The sequence below is a fragment of the Rhipicephalus microplus genome, chromosome 1 (assembly GCF_043290135.1).
Source record: "Rhipicephalus microplus isolate Deutch F79 chromosome 1, USDA_Rmic, whole genome shotgun sequence".
Lineage (NCBI taxonomy): Eukaryota > Metazoa > Arthropoda > Arachnida > Ixodida > Ixodidae > Rhipicephalus > Rhipicephalus microplus.
In genome coordinates, this window is record NC_134700.1 from 234,087,553 (window position 1) to 234,104,322 (window position 16,770).

The 16,770-nt window shown below is 46.6% G+C and overlaps 1 protein-coding gene across 1 annotated transcript in view; it reads left to right on the forward strand.

Moving 5' to 3' along the window:
• The window catches only part of LOC119159521 (ADAMTS-like protein 4), a 62,428-nt gene extending 46,111 nt beyond the window's left edge, over window positions 1-16,317 (forward strand). The window contains exons 7-15 of the mRNA XM_037412314.2: window positions 3,000-3,195; window positions 3,774-3,940; window positions 5,251-5,449; window positions 6,021-6,168; window positions 8,085-8,325; window positions 10,912-11,070; window positions 12,688-12,837; window positions 14,914-15,093; window positions 15,659-16,317. Of these exons, the coding sequence (XP_037268211.2) occupies window positions 3,000-3,195; window positions 3,774-3,940; window positions 5,251-5,449; window positions 6,021-6,168; window positions 8,085-8,325; window positions 10,912-11,070; window positions 12,688-12,837; window positions 14,914-15,093; window positions 15,659-15,964 (1,746 nt within the window). The 3' untranslated portion in view covers window positions 15,965-16,317. The remainder of the gene's footprint in view (window positions 1-2,999; window positions 3,196-3,773; window positions 3,941-5,250; window positions 5,450-6,020; window positions 6,169-8,084; window positions 8,326-10,911; window positions 11,071-12,687; window positions 12,838-14,913; window positions 15,094-15,658) is intronic.
• Window positions 16,318-16,770: the final 453 nt, after the last annotated feature.

Sequence of the window (16,770 nt, forward strand, 5' to 3'; positions counted from 1 at the left end):
TTACTAAGACAACAGGTGACGCCCACGGACTTGTCGAGGGTTGGATGACGTCATCATTCAGCATTTCTTGAACTTGACGCTTAATCACCTCTCTTTCCTTCGGGGACACACGGTATGGATGTTGGCGAAGAGGCCGCGCCGACTCCTCGGTAACAATGCGGTGTTTTGTAACGGTGGTACGCTGAACTTTCGATGCTGTGGAGAAGCAGTCCGAGAATTCCCTCACAAGGTTTAGCAGGCGCTCTTTTCGTGAATCTGACAAGTCTGGATTAACGTGAATGCGGCTTCCCAGTCAGCACAAGCTTTTGCATGCGGTGAAGTCGTATCCAATGTGCCGATATCAAAAAAGTCGGCGATTTCACTGAGGAAAGCGACAGTAGTCCCTCTAGGAACGTGCTGAAACTCATTGCTGAAGTTGGTCAGCAGAACTCGAGAGCGTTTATTCTCTAACCGAACAAGGCATCGGGCTATGCATATGTTTCGTTTGAGAAGCAGCGGGATATTTGCCTCAGCAATACCTTCATAGTCGTTGAATTCGTCAAAAACGTCGCAGGCTACCAAGGTGAACACGCTACTCTTCGGCGGTAACGTGACGTCATCGTCAACAATTCTCAAAGCATTGACGTAACTGCCGTGAGGGTTGCACGCTAAAGCGTGTGCCGTAGAAAACGTCACTTGTGACTGTTGCAAATCAATCACGGCTCCATTATCACGCAGAAAGTCCAGTCCGAGAATTAGGTCCCTCGAGCAACTCGGCAGTATTACAAAATCTCCGAAATACGTAAATCCGTGAATACTGACTCGCGCTGTGCACCGCCCCACCGGAGTAAGAAGATGACCTCCTGCCGTACGTATCTGCGACCCAGCCCACTGGGTAGAAACCTTCTTAAGCCTGCAGGCAAGACCCATGCTCATAACGGAAGTGTCTGCTCCAGTGTCAATTAGCGCCATTACTTCTTCGTCGTCCACAGTTACCGCAATGTTTGATGTCACCACCCTTCGCATCACGTTTGACTGCGTCTGTACATCTTTTTGCTGCTGTCGCTGTCGTCGTAGTGGAGGATCTTCCGTAGAGTCAGCGTCAGCGGCCTCACCTCCGGAGGTCGCTGAACTCAGTTTTCCCGACTTGCAGGACTCGGTGAACGGCGTCTTGGGGAGCCGCGTGAATAGGCTGGGCTCGGTGACCTGTAGCGAGCAGGCGACGACGAGCGAGGCTCTTGTGACCGATGTTCAATACTGCGACGATTCGAGATGAAACTCTCTATTTCTTGTGGTCGCTCGCCAGGTCGTGGACAAGGGGCATTAGGCGAAAATCCACGGAGACCCACACGACGGTATGGACATGTTCGGTAGACATGTCCGGCTTCCCCGCAGTGGAAACAAAGGGGCCTGTGGTCGGGTGTACGCCAGATGTCACTCTTTCTCGGTCTTGCTTCGGCGATAAACGGTGAGCTGCGAGGGCGGAAGCCTACCTCCATTTGCTGAGCGTGTCGCTCATTGGGGTAAAATACTCTGGTTGAACTGCACGATGGAGGACGTCGCACTGCTTCCGCGTAGCTCATCTCGACGCAGTGCCTCTGTTGTGGCACCTCGGATGGTTGGGGAGCGTGAACGGCTTGCCGTAGCTCGGCGCGTACCATCTCCGCAATGGAGAGCTGCTCTGCAGGTGAAGCAGTCACCTGCATCTTTTGTAGCTCTTCCTTAATGAGAGCTCTGATAAGCTCTCGCAACGCGCTGATGTCATTGCCGAGAGTGACAGAAGTGACCTCACTTGCGTTTACACCACGGTTATACTGCCTGGCACGCTGTTGAAGGGCCCTCTCCATGGCAGCGGCTTCTTCATGGAACTCCGCAAGTGTCGCAGGCGGGTTTCGAATAAGGCCGGCGAAAATCTCTTCTTTAACACCACGCATTAGGTGGCGAACTTTCTTGGATTCGGACATAGAGGGCTCCGCACGCTTGAAAAGCCGATCCATGTCCTCTACGTAGGTCGTCACCCTTTCGTTAGGGCCTTGAACCCTTGCCTCTATAGCACGCTCCGCTGTCTCTTTCCTGTCCTCTCGGGCGAATGCCTTGAGGAACTGCCGTTGAAACTCATCCCATGACGTAAGCGCTGCTTCATGGTTCTCATACCACGTTTTCGCGGAGTCCTCCAGGAAGCAGTACACATAGCGTAGCTTACGCTCTGGGGTCCAATCGTTGATGACGGCGACCCGGTTGAAATGCTCGAGCCAGTCGTCGGCATCTTCAAAAGCAGCTCCGTGAAATGTCTTCGGCGTCTTGGGCTGGTTGATAACCAGGTGCGCTGGTGCTGGCGCGGTGACGTTAGGCGGTGTTTGATTCATAATCCTCTGACGTTCTGGCAGCAAACCGTGCTGTGGCTCGAGTCCCTGGAGACGACGGCTGGAACGTACGTGCACAGGGGTAAGCTCGGCTGAGATACTCGATGGACTTGCGTCAGGGGTGCTCTCAGGGGACCGTATCATCTACCGTACCCCGCACTTCCACCAGAAAATGTCACAAAGACACAGGCACACAGGTACAAAATAGGGTGTTTACTTTCGCAACCCAAGGGCCAGAAACGCGAACACCAGAGCACGCGCACACAGAACTACTTCGTTGTCCTCTTCAGAGGCTGGCTACTATAGTTGCCAGCCTACCTTGCGTCAATATGATTTATCTTCGGTTTCAATCGAGTAAGGACATAAGGACGTTTTTATGAAATACGTGACTCACGTGAGACATTTTTTTTATTAAGAACTTCCCGCGAAATAATTTTACTGAGGACGTCATGGTACCCTTTTCTCCTGCCTTTTTTGTTTCATTTGTCTGAAACCTTACATGCAAAGTGTGCATATAGAAGGCGACTGATTGCAGCCACTGGGGCGCTCGTTGTGCACGAGGGTGACGCTACTCCCCAGGGCAGTCCCTGGCAACCATGGTAGCATACTGGACAAAACATAGGTAATGTCGCTGCTCTTAATTCATCCCTCTCGCAGCCCGTAGGCTGCGATGGCGTGGTGAGTTCGCGGCGCATCGCCGACCTGTGCGGTGTGTGCGGCGGCGACAACTCCACGTGCCGGACCTTCTCTGGCCTACTGACGCTGCGCAGCCTGTCCAAGGACTACGAGGTGATCGCGGTCGTGCCCCGGGGCGCGGCCAACCTAGTGGCCACGGCAGAGGGAAACAGGCTCGGTGAGGGGCAAGCGTTGCGCTTACGAACAGAACGTTGATTAATATTGTTGATAACATTTCTGTATAGGTCGTCACACTTTGAAAACCAAGCATAATTCTATATCAAATGAGTTTGATTACGCTTTCTTTATATTTATCATTTTTAGAAGAAGGTTAAACATGAACGTTGCCCATCATTGGCATAACATATCAAAATTTGTAACTGGCTAATTATCTTAAAATTTACTGCTAAACTTTTAACTCTGTTTTTGTAGAGCGTAATTTTACAATTTGTGACTCTGCTAAGTGCGCTATACAGTCTAAATCGCTTAAATTGACTTCTCAGGATGGCGCCTATCAACATGTGCGATCTGAAAACGCATGGCATATCGGTTGTTCTCATTGTTTTAGTCTTCGTTACGATAACACCACAAATATTTCTCAGCTTCTATTTACTTAGTGTATACCTGGTCATTATTTGTAATACATATTTCTTAGCCTCTATAAAGTTACTATATACAGAGTCATTACTCGTAAACGAGAGAGGTGGTCATGATTGATTGATTGATTGATTGATTGATTGATTGATTGATTGGCAGCCGTAAAGGACGCCGAGACAAGCCGTTTCATACTGAACGGCAACGCCAGTGTGTGGGAGCCTGCAGGTGTATACGTAGGCGCCGGCACCCGATTCCACTACCGAAACCGCACAGGCTCACAGACCCTGGAAGCCAGAGGACCCCTCGCCAGACCCGTCCACCTCATGGTACTGACAGCACGTGCATGTCGCTGTTCTACATGCTACCAACGCGCATAGAACAAAAATCTAAATTATGGTCCCAAGTTTCTCCGTACTGACGTAAGAATTAAGACTAACGTGAACGGTCTCCTAAAAATGAGAACTCGCAAAACAAAGAAAGAAAAGAAAATGAACCCTGAGATGACGCTACAGTGCATAGCAGTTCTGCATTTTTTAGTTTGCTTACGTTTGAGTTTTCACCGTCCCTGTTGTCTCAAAACATCAAACGAGTACGGTGCAAGACTTTCACTGGATGATGAAGGCATGCTTTTTTTTTCAAATAAAATAAAAGCAAAAAAAACAACGATGAAATGGTGGTTACTCTTTAAAATACAGGTTGTGGATAACTTCAAGCTGCCGCTTCTCGCAGTGCCAAACATGAAGCATAACATGACTCTTGGCGAGGCTGCCATTAAATTATATACGTATGCCTAAGCAGCGAGTGTCGTGTTGACTTTAGGGAAGTGTTCATATGTTGGGCAAGTAGACTTTTGACATCGAATTAAAATCATCGCACAACATTCATATTTTCACCTCGCGTAGGAAAAAAAATATTTTCTTTGAGAATTAATAAAATTGTTTGATTTGTGTATTTAGCTGTTGGTAGTTTTCAACAGTTCAGTGTTAGTTTTATATTAGCATTTGCCTTTCTACAACTTACGCAACTGATAGAAATGTAGTTACATTTGTCATGTGCAGTTCTTTAATTTTGCTTTGTTCTAGTTTTATATACTGCTATCGATAACTTTATGTTTAGTTTTATTAGTAGTATTGCCATCGTGTTATGTAATAATTGTATTGTTACGGTTAATTAAGATCATTAGTCTTTGCTCACAAATTCGCACCTTTTGCTGTACCTTTTTTGTAATTACCCATTCATGGCGCCATAGGAGGTCCCCGTCCGTTTCTATGAAACTTTGGGACCTCCTCCTGTACTATTCCGACCATGTAACCAAATGTGAAATATGTGATAAACTTGACTTGATATGATATGATATGATATGATATGTATAATGTGACGGAACTAGACAAGAGAAAGGAACACAAACACAGCTGCAAATCAGTTCAACCAGTCAATCTAATTTGACGCATGTGTGCTCCTTTTCTAGTGCCGCATTCCGTCGCGCTACACACGATGAATATCATGTCGACATCAGGGCAACAACATGACCTACTCACAGCAAGTTTTACCATATGCATGGTTGTACTATGCCTCCTTACCCTACCTCTTCTTCTGCTGTCTGCCTGCGTGGTTTAATGGCTGCAGTTTTGTGCAGTTGGTGTTTCGCAGCCCCAACTTGGGTGTCAAGTTCCAGTACAGCGTGAGCAGCCGCGTGGCCAACAAAGGCGCACCCCCGTCGGCGCCGATGGACGAGTCCGCACTCGGCGGACAGTTCCTGCGGTCACGCGCAGTGCTTGAAACGGGCCCGTTCCGCTGGCAGGTGGACTTCACTTGCAGCAAGTCCTGTGGCACAGGTGACGTCAGCAAGCTGACCACCAACACAATCTCTACAAATAATTGCTTCATTCATTCATTCATTCATTCATTCATTCATTCATTCATTCATGCTCCTTTCCGTGATGGATTTGTTAATAATATAATATCTTGCATGCAGTCGTATGTCAGCGCAAATTGCGCTACAAGCAGTCAATATCTAACAGCAAAAACTGCCCGCAAGAGGCAGCTTGAAGGGTGAGGGGTTGCAATCTTGCCGTTCTATATCAGCAACGAATGGTTGTTTTGCTCGCCACTAGATGACACGAAAATGGGCTTTGGTTGCTCTCGCTCCCGCTTGAACGCGCTGTGTGCAGACCGCGCACTCGCTTGTTCCCTTTCATAAAAATTGACCGTATACATTAGCCTCGCCTTCTATACCGATAGAGGAAGCAGATTTGACCTGAGGATCACTAACCTTTTAAACTGGAACGAGAGAGTTTGATGTGGCAATCTGTTTAACGTGAGGATTTATAAGTGCTAAACAAGTTACTGTAACCTTTGACGAAGCCGTTCCAAAGCAGTGAATCCAGATACTCCACAAATTCACAGGGATCAAGCAGGCTGTGGTCAATTGCGTGATTTCGGCCACCGGAGCGCCAGTGCCTGATGAGTACTGCTCCAGCCTTCCCCATCCCCGGACTCCGCCGAGCCAGCCGCAACAACTGCCGTGCAATACGCAGCCCTGCCCAGCTGACCGGTGGGTGCCACTCAGTTTCCGGCTTCCGTTTCGGTGCCTGGTTTATAGAGAGTCACAGAGAGTGGGGCTCTCAGAGCACGGGGTTCAATCCATGGCGGAAAGAAAAAGAGAAGAGGGAGCATTATGTCGCGGATACAGCCTTGGCAAGCCCACCCTCTTTGAAGCCAGTAGTGCTTCAAGATCAAGCTAGCGATGAGATTTGCCGAGACTTCGGGGTATGGTACCCGGTAGCTTTTACTCGAAGCACGCTTTTTGGGCGCACACCAGCTGCCTCATGGAGGAGGTTCAAAACTGGTATGCCACCTACCGCACGCTCTGACGCTTTGTTCACGTGTAGGGCGGACACAGAGGGCTTCAGTCGTGTGACGTAATGCTCCATCCTTTTTTTTTTGCATTTCCCCGTGGTTCAACAAACCTTTACGTGTGCTAGTGCATGGGTCTGTATGCGTACATGTGTATGCACACGTGCATTTTTTTTAATTTCAGTAGGGAAGGGGGGATGGGGAGGGTCACTCCCATGTGTCACAGGGATTGTCACCGACACAAGAGGATTGCCACTACATGCGATGTACTCAAACCTTATATCTTCACTGGGTCCCATTGACTCGGAAGGCACCATTGAACCTTCTCTCGCTGGCCCAAATTACATGAGAGAGTATCATCACTTTAGGGTACCAGGCACATTCTGCTTCTTATTAACCTCTTGTGATAAATTTCAACATTTCCAATTCAAAATGGAGAAAAATAATAATATGCTGCCATTCCGTTGTACAGACGCTTTTACTAGCTGTTATTCACACAGTGGGAGGATGCAGTGACTGCTTAATTCCAATTTCTTAATTCTACAAAAGCGTTGTAACTAGCAAGGTTGACTGCATAAGCTAGTCTATGAACGAATAAACAGACGGCCCCAAACATTCAAGAAATTACTTTGACCATGACCTGAAATGCATCTTTAGAAAAAGGCGAACATCTTCGTGACAGACTTCTTAGTGGAGACAGGACTGGATAAGCGCTTGTGATATACAGGTAGGAGTTGACATATGTGAAATGATGTGTTAGTGCATATACTGTCAGTAAAAATAGAAAGGTGTGCGTGTGAACATTTTATAAAAGTGTGAACTGCTGCAAGCATACTGTACAATTACATGTTGTTTCTACTGGTTTCAATGTGCTATTACGTTTGTTTGTTTTTCGCTTAATGTTCATTTTGGGTGCCATTTAGTTGTTTTTTTTTGTGCAGAGCCTATTGATATGGAGTAGCCGAGGTAATAATGGCTTACCTCTCCACAGCAAAACAGATAGAACAGACCAGACCAGCACCTCCTCGACGGACAGATATACTGAAAGCTGGCTTCACTGCGTACAAAGGCTTAATGCAAAAAAGCTAACCTAAAAAAGAAGGTGTAAGGTACTTTGAGGGGAATTACGCCAGCAGGACCTGGAAACACCACGATCGAAGAGAAACCCAATGAAAACTTATGGTTCATTAAGCTCAGCACAGCGATAATTTAAAAAAAACATATGTTTAGGTAGAAACCATTGTTCTTGGCACTGTACTGAACACCCGCAGGTTTAAGTTTTATTAGCTTCCCCTGTCACATATTACTTACAAGTTCTGTATAATTTTATGTTTCTCACCCCGCCGCGGTGGTCTAGTGGCTAAGGTACTCGGCTGCTGACCCGCAGGTCGCGGGTTCGAATCCCGGCTGCGGCGGCTGCATTTCCGATGGAGGCGGAAATGTTGTAGGCCCGTGTGCTCAGATTTGGGTGCACGTTAAAGAACCCCAGGTGGTCGAAATTTCCGGAGCCCTCCACTACGGCGTCTCTCATAATCATATAGTGGTTTTGGGACGTTAAACCCCACATATCAATCAATTTTATGTTTCTCCGTGACGGACTCTTTCACCCATCAGGGACCGCAGTGGCGCCGGAGGTGACCTGGACGGCACTCCACGGTGGCAGGTGACGTCTGATTGGTCCGCCTGCTCGGTCACGTGCGGCGAAGGTCTTCAGCGGCGCACCGTTGTCTGCGTGGGGCTGAGAGGCGGTGCACTGCGGGACTCTGCCTGCAAGCAGAGCGGCGAGAAGCCACCCTCAGTGAAACCCTGTAAATCAAAGCCCTGCGCTACCTGGCAAGCCGGCCCTTGGGGGAAGGTACAGCGTTTGCACTGTGTTTGGTTACAACGTAAAAATATAGTAATGGTAATAAGCTCCACTCACTGAGCTGTGACACACCTGCCATTTCGTTATGTGAACCAGGTGTGCTTGCTCGTTCTCGTTCGAAGTCTTCTTTCTCTGCTAATGTAAATATTACGAGTATCTTCAATTAGAGGTTCGTCGTTCCTCTCTAAAATATTAGGCTTGACAGAATGAGAATGATTTCCGAGTACCTCGTGATATTTATCAGGACTTCAAAATTTCTTAGCTCAAGCCAGTGACACGAACCTGTCTGTGAAGTGGTCAGTCACTTGAAACACGCTATAACGCAGGATAAGAGGTTGATGTTGTTAGTATAGTAAGCGCTATTTGATGGATCATGCATGCAAATTACCAGTGGGGAAGATAGAGATGGCTATGGGCTGCTCTTGTACTTTCTTTAATTGATACTTTCTTTAATTGATAACCTACTATCGTGGCATCTAGAACCGGTGTCCTGCGTACAGTTATGCCTCCGTGAACAATGCATTCACAGTTGATTGTTTGACGCTCTGTTCTGAAAATAACGGCCTTAGTAGCACAACAGTAAAGTTAATACGCGGATGAGCTTGAGGGCATAGGTTTGATTACCATCTAAGGGGGAGGCGAAATCACAGTGTGGTGCAGGGGAAATCCATGCACGTGCATGGGCTTGCACTTGGGTGTGCTTACAGAGCCCCAGGTAATAAAAAGTGATTCGCCTTACAATATCGTGGTTTTAACGAGTGAAACAACAGATTTACTTATTTTGTCGAACATCCCGATAGTAAGTTTTTCGTTTTTAATATAATTCAAATTCCAGAGTGGTTATTGGATGTGATGAGCAGTGCAGTTGAAGGTCAACGCACACGCATGTGTCTACAATAGTGTAACCAGAGCGATTATTCTGATGGCTATTTTTGCGTATGATCGTTCAGGAGCAAATAATCTAGTCGATCCTGATGCTAGACATACTATTAGAAAAAGATGCCGATCAATCACAAAGAACAGTTTCGAATGAAATGTTTTGAACGTTATCTTCGGTCTGTAGTCGAAGTTGCAACACAATTCTTCCTCCAATCAAAGTAAAATAGTTTCTAGGGCAGTTGTAGTTGTGAGCAGCTTTTTTAAATACGGACAAGCGATTACATCAACTGAACAGCACGCTATAAGTGAAATACCGTTGAATTCGCCAGTCAGGAATGAACGGCAAGGCAAAAAAGGAGTACATTGCACGGTAGAGCATTATACACTTTACTATGGGAGAGTTGCATGCAACTGGCCACACACTTCTGGGAGCAAAAACACAACAAGGGCGTCCGCAGAACTTCTTCCGGGGGGGGGGGGGGGCAACGAGGGTCATCCAGAACAGCTAGCTTCTCTTCCACTGTCGTCAAATTTGGCTCCTAAAAGTGGTGAAGGGCGCTTCACACGAATATGAGGGACCCGAATGTGGTAGTAATGCGGTCTAACGTATCCTACGCAGAAAAATATTATCGGAAATCACGGAGTGGGGCAACAGCCCCACTCCCCTAATTGTTGTTGCTGCTTCGAACGCCAATGCCACAAGCCGACGTTAGCGAGTCGTTACTAGAGGTTTATACTGCATTAACTTTTTGTTAATAAATGTTACATTTTTATTGTACCAGCTGCATTGATACTTCTTTATTTTCTATCTGTTTTCGCTTTACTTTTCTCTTTTCCACTATAGTGTGAGATCTTGTGGGGCAAAAGAAGTTTCCTCTGGAAAAGAAATTGTCAAGCATGTCGCTACCAGGGAGCCCTTACAAGCTTCTTTAAGTGCTAAAGAACACCCCACCCTTCTTATTTGCAAACATTTTTCATTCGGTTCACGCTACATTCACGTTCAATAAATAAAAAGCAAGGATACATAAAAAATTATTCACTGACATGTCATTGAACTTACTTCCCTTGCAAAAACAAATCCATGGAGGCTTAGCAGTGTTCCCTGGTACCAACATGCTTGATAATCTCTGTCAAGAGGAAACTTTCTTCACCGTGCGAAATCTCGCACTATAGTGGAAAAGCGAAGAGTAAAGCGAAAACAAGGAAAATAAAGAAGCCTGAATCAGTGACTCTCGGGGCCGGCCTCAAGCCAGCGGCTGGATTCAGCCGATTCATGTGCTTATTTTTCAGACAGGCTAGTGTCGAAAATGCCTGCTCGCGAGTGTTGTTGTTGCAAATGGCCCCATTGACTTATCTTCGGAGAGTCCTCCGAGATTTAAGTGCAACATCTTGACCACTCGGCCAGTTTCCGGAGTCTGTCTAGCTAGAAGCTGCTTCTGGGATTTATTGCGCAGCTCACGCGTTTTTCTTATCCACTGAGATGTGCGTATTGACACTCGGGTGTGAGTAATGTAAATTCCTTATATAGATCACCAGCCGGGTTCGCCATTTGAGTGCTTTGGGAGTGCAGAACTAGGAAAATGTCTTCATTGGCTCGCGGAACCCGGAGGAGGGACCTGTGTAACCCACTTTGAGAAACTATACCCTAGACACTCACTTGTAAGCAGCTAGTCGCAATCGTCTTATCTGTGCCCGCAGTGCAGCAGTGAGTGCGGGAAAGGCATGCGCAAGCGAGAGGTAAGCTGTGGTCCAGGCCTCAAGGAGTCTGCCTGCAAGGCCTCCGAGAAACCCGCCACCGAACAGGTGTGCGAGATGCCTCCGTGCTCGAGCACATGGTTCTTCTCCGCCTGGTCTGAGGTACGTCGTCCCCGCTGCAGTTGTCTTGTTTTTACTTGCCGTTCTCTCGGGGCCTCAGAAACAAGGTTAGTCAGAGAGCTGTACAAATGCTTGTCAGTAAGTGTCTATGTTGACGTAGAGTATATGCGTCTTAGTTTCGCCTAACATGGTGTACAAAACACTGCCAAGCATGGAGTAATTTTCAGGGCGTGTTAAGAATCATTACACAGCTCGAAAGGTTTTCGGAAAACTTTTTTTTCGATTTTCTTTGTGAAACCGAAAATGTTTTTAAACAATATCGACAGTCTCCTAGATTGCACAGTTTTCAAGCAAAGGATCAGGCTGGTACTGATTGAAAACAGCATTGAATTTTCTTGACTATCATTTTGTTTCCTCTTTGCCTATGTATACTAATATTTTTTTCCTGCGTTCTTTTTCCTTAGACATCCCTGTGTATTTTGTTATTTTTGTATTTTTGCAATAGCGATGAAAAATTCTCACTAAAGTCTAATTGATATCTATAAAATTATGATGGTTGTGTATGTATTTGCATACTAGAAATAATACTTTATTATTGCTGTATGTGTTACAGTATTTGCACATGTATCTTTTGCGTTTTCTGTTTTGTTTTTGTATATTTTTGTATTTTTTATTTGTATCCTGCAAAATGCTTATGGCGACCTGCCTGCCTCACTGCATCTGGAGCAAAGGCCCTTTGTCAGGCTTTTAGCCTTATGCCTTCGCTTCATTTTCTGTATTGGCACAGAAAGAAAGAAAGAAAGAAAGGGAAAGAAAGAGAGAAAGAAAGAAAGGGAAAGAAAGAGAGAAAGAAAGAAGGAAGGAAGGAAGGAAGGAAGGAAGGAAGGAAAGGAAGAAAGAAAAAAAGAAAGAAAGAAAGAAAGAAAGAAAGAAAGAAAGAAAGGCTTTTGTTGGTATTGTTGTTGGTGCTGTTTTGTTTTGTTCTTTGGTGAAAATGGGGTTAAGCGTATTTGCAGCGCTACAAAACAAACAGCGCGTCCGTTTTTTTTTTCGTTGAGCTTATAAAATGTCCGGCTATTCCAAACAAACGATTCCTTTAACTCTGTCCCATCTTTGGTCAAGAGTACAGTCACGTCTGTGTAGAGCACGCGAACAACTGGTTCTTGCTCTGCGGGGCGAAACCTGGGGACAGTATCAGGCTCTGGCGTGGTCAGCATGACAACTAGGACGTTCGTGCTCCTGATACACCACTTTTGAGCCCAAAACTGCCTCAAGGTTTCGGCCGGCCGAGCAAAAACCGGCTGCTCGAGTGCTATACGCAGACTTGGCCACGGTTGTACCTCTTAGACAAATATGTACACATCACCCAGTGGCCTAACTGCGAATTATTTAAAAGAATGCCCTGGATTATCACGTGTTCATCAAACATGCGCTGTGGAGCATGTGCGAAAATGTCACGAGCAAGTTTTTCAATACGCTTACTGACTCTATGCATCCAGTGGCACAGCACAAACAAGTCTAAGCAAATTGACTGTATAGTACGGTACTTCAGCTGACAAGAAGGAACGTGCTTATACTGTACTGGTTGCCGGAACTTTGAGTACATGAACAGCTCATCATGCGTATGTGAACAAGTTCATCTCACCTTTTATAATGCAGTGTTCCGTCAAGTGCGTTCCGGGCGTTCAGAGGAGACGGGTCTTCTGTGTCCCTGGACAGAATGAGTGTGACATGCTTGAAAAGCCTTCGTCCCAGCAACCGTGCCTGGAGCTGTGCACGGGAACCTGGTTCGTGGGACCCTGGTCAAAGGTGCGTTATAAATAGCATAACTTTCTTTACAACTGCGCAGTTACTTTAGAAGACAACTACAAAAGTCCCCTGCAAGGTGCGGGTGCTGCGAACAAACAAGTCATGCGCGTAGCTGATGCGATCGCTGTTGTTATAAAAATGTGCCGCCTGTTGTGTGACGCCACAGCAACTATATATATGCTTAGCTTGACTGAAGATTCTGCCCCATTATTTCCAGAGCTGGCTCTGAGGATGTTACAGATCTGATGGGCTGCCTAACACATTACTTTTTCAGCGTACAAATAGATAGTGACGCTGTGAACAAGTTGAATATCCTCGTGAAAGGCAGTGCGTAGGAAACCGTGTCACGTCCAGCGCGTTCGCCGCACGTGACAAGGGAAGGTAAAAGGATAAGATGGAAAACCTGAAATGCCACACCAATAAAAAAAATGCTGGCTAGTATATACACGCACACATTAGCTTAAGCGCAGGTGTTCAGGAACAAGTGCGATGGTGCCAGCATAAATTCATATAACATTTTCTAACTTGGTCAACTTGCGCACTCCTGTCTAAACGCTGGCAACGCACCATTACAACGGCTGTTAAAATAGACTGAATAGAGACGTCGCACAAGGCTTGAAGTTACGGTTAATCTGTTTTTATTTCCTGCACGTTTTCGACATTATCAAGCATTATTACCTGGCGCGAACTAGGGGCATAATTAACTCTTCCATCTATACGCCTGCTGGCAAGTCATTCCTTTTCGCAAAGCTGGTTGCAAGTTTAATATTTCAGAACCACTGCATTGAATCAACCTTTTCTTTATTACGACATAGACTTTGCTTTAAAACATATTTTTTTACGTTTATGTGTATTAAACGTGTGCCATGAGGCCAGCGTTGTGTATGAAATGAAGTAGTGTCTTGTTGAATGTGTTATCATGTATCCAGTGGTCGTGACTGATTGTGTCGCTGTAGCGAAGGTCGGATCGCAAGAGGTAACAGGAGTGTTCCGACTGGTACTATTGACATGCTCATGTAACGTGGTATGCATCTGCTTGCATCGCTGAAGTGGTACGGACACGTATCACCGACCAAAATGCGACCAGTTCCACGATGATATAACAGCCGGTGTAAAGGCCACCCCTGCTTTATAAGCCTCCTAATCACGACTTCCTCCGCCCTATTAAGGTATATGGGCGAGAGAGCAGACACACATTGGGATATGAGCACATGTATCCTACCGGAGAACAGTTTTTACGGGCGCAAAGCGAGTTTCTAGGTTGAGGTGGAAGGGGAACAGTTGTATGGTTTGTAGTTGGAGGGCAATGTACCTGCTGGTCAGCACCAATATTGTGTTCACAGCATGCATGGCCTTGAATCTAATGTACTTTCACGCAAGTAGCTGTATTACTGTTCATTTTATGAATTGTATCACCGATTTCCATCGCCTTGTGAACTTTTCGAGCTCCTAGATAGCTCCTAAGGAATCGGTGAATATGTCACTTTGCTTAATTGTAAGCAGCTTAAAGGTCACATCCTGAACTGCGTCATGAAAGGCTCGAAGTTCCATCACAAGAGGACTGGCTTCCGTAGATAGATAATGCTGGTGACCATTAGCAAATGTATGCGTAGTACTCGGAAATGATGTTTTTTCACCATCTTGAATAGTGGCAGCATCTCTATATACTTTGCAGGTATCAGCACATGGCACTTCGATGCTGCAGCGTTCGTCAATTGTAGCTGATGTATTGCTGCGCCGTAACTTCGTTGTCTTATCAGATGTGATGATGGCAAATTCCCAGGGAGACATATATAATGGAGCTGTTTGTCAATGTGAGAGCCGCGTTTAAGGTGAGCACGAAGAACCTCAAATTTGCGTTGAATGGATCGCAACCCCTCCTTCTCCATTCTTTTATCTGCTACCTGTCTATTCTCTCATCGTTTTGGCGCCTTCTGATGGAGTCACGCTCAAGGTTTTCGGTGTCTTTCACATGATCACTGTTGTCTTATCGTTGTATTGAAAACTTTTTCGGTCAGTTCACACATTAGAACTGAGGACTTAAGGTTATCTTCGTGCGTGCTGATGCATTCACAGTGCCTTCCCGCTTGCGGCAACGGGACGCGCGAGCGCCAGGTGCTGTGCGTCGGCCAGCAGGGAGGCCGATGGACGACGGTGCTCCCCGATGGCCACTGCGGATACACCGAACGGCCACTCGCCTCAGAACCATGCGACACACCGTGTGCGCCAGAGTGGCACACGTCTACGTGGAGTGCAGTGAGTACCACCTAACGAAGCATAATAGTTCATGTCGTATGGGATAAGACCGTCAAGTATGAATGCCTTATAGAAATCTTAGAAATCTTTCTGGTTGGAAGTCAATAGAGCCCCATGAAAACGCATGAAAAAAAAAGCCCCTTTGAGTAAAGAGACATAGAAGTAGCTTGAAAGTGTACAGAATGCCTCAATAAGCTGGCAGATTATCAGCTTACCGGTGCAGTACAGAATAAGGGGTGGGGGGGGGGGGGCTCGAATTATTTATCTCTGTGAATTCCAAACGAGAGAGAGAGAGGTCACAAGTCGAGTGAGGTTAGATAAAAAACAATCATAGCAAGTCGGGTCGCACAGGTAAACAAGGTACTTATATAGCTACTTGGATGTTAGGTGTTACGTAGATAATGGAAACTACCAATCTATCAAGTCACATAGTACTAAGGCAGTATTACTATACGGATTGTCCCTGCTGTCGCAATTTACGCAGCATTTCGAAGGAAAACAAGTATAACGTCGCTCACGGGAAGATTTAAGAATGTTTCAAAACTTCTTTTATCTGTTGGCGCAGTGTTCGACATCGTGCGGCGGCCGGGGCAGCCAGACGCGCCAATCGCTGTGCTTGGACGTTAACGGGAGGGTGTCCAGCGTCGAGACATGCTTGGAGTCTTCGAGACCTTCGGCCAGGCGTCCGTGCGGCCTATCCGCGTGCCCCGCGGAGACGGCCGAGGAGCGCGGCTGTCGGGACACCCGAAATCGCTGCGCGCTGGTGGTGCAAGCGCGGCTCTGCAGTTATCCCTACTTCCGCCAGGGGTGCTGCGCGTCGTGTCGCCGCGCCGGCGCCAGCCACGCTCCGACCGATGAAAACACAGCTTGAGTCAGGGTTCTAATCCATGAGTTGGAGCTTTTTCACGAGGTCCTCGATACGCGTGTCTGCTGAGAAACGTATCCAGCAGACAAGACTCCCTGGGCAAGAAGAGTACCGTCATTTTGCCAGCAGGCACCCTGCAACGATGCGTTACTCAGGCACTCGAACTTTTAACCCAATTCCCGACCACCCTGTACATAGAGGCGCTCCTATACCGTGATTTGTGAGAGGATCCTTCTTCTAAATGGTTTTGTTCGTCTTAGAAATGCTACAGCACACACGGATGGGTAAATTCACACCGTATGAACGGTGATGTCTGTTTTTTTTTTTCTTCTTCTAACCCCGTCTGTGTGCGCTGTTACGTTTCTGAGATGTGATACGAACAAGCCCCACCAAGCCATCCTCTGCAGTGCTGTCATCAGATAAGAGGAAACCGTTAAACGCAGAGAATTCGATGGTGGCAAGCATCGAGTCTGCAGTCGCCGAATGGGGATATGTGTTCATTCACTCGAGCCGCGTCATCGATGCTTTGGCTTATTTCACTGTCACGTGATCAGCCAGAATTGACTCGTCTTGGCACTTACTGGCCAGCGAACGTAGAATAGGATATGTGTATAACAGTGGCTTCGTTGGCACTGGTTGTTTCTTGCCTTGCCGATACGTAGACACAAAGCAGTTTTGTTTATGTATCTAGGTTGCGTAAAAGTATACGCAAAAAAGTACGCTCAGTTGGTGTTGTAGGCACGGGAGAGTTGCTTTTGTCATGCTTCTCTGGTGCTCAGACTACGCAATCGACTTTTGACAGCGACGGGCTG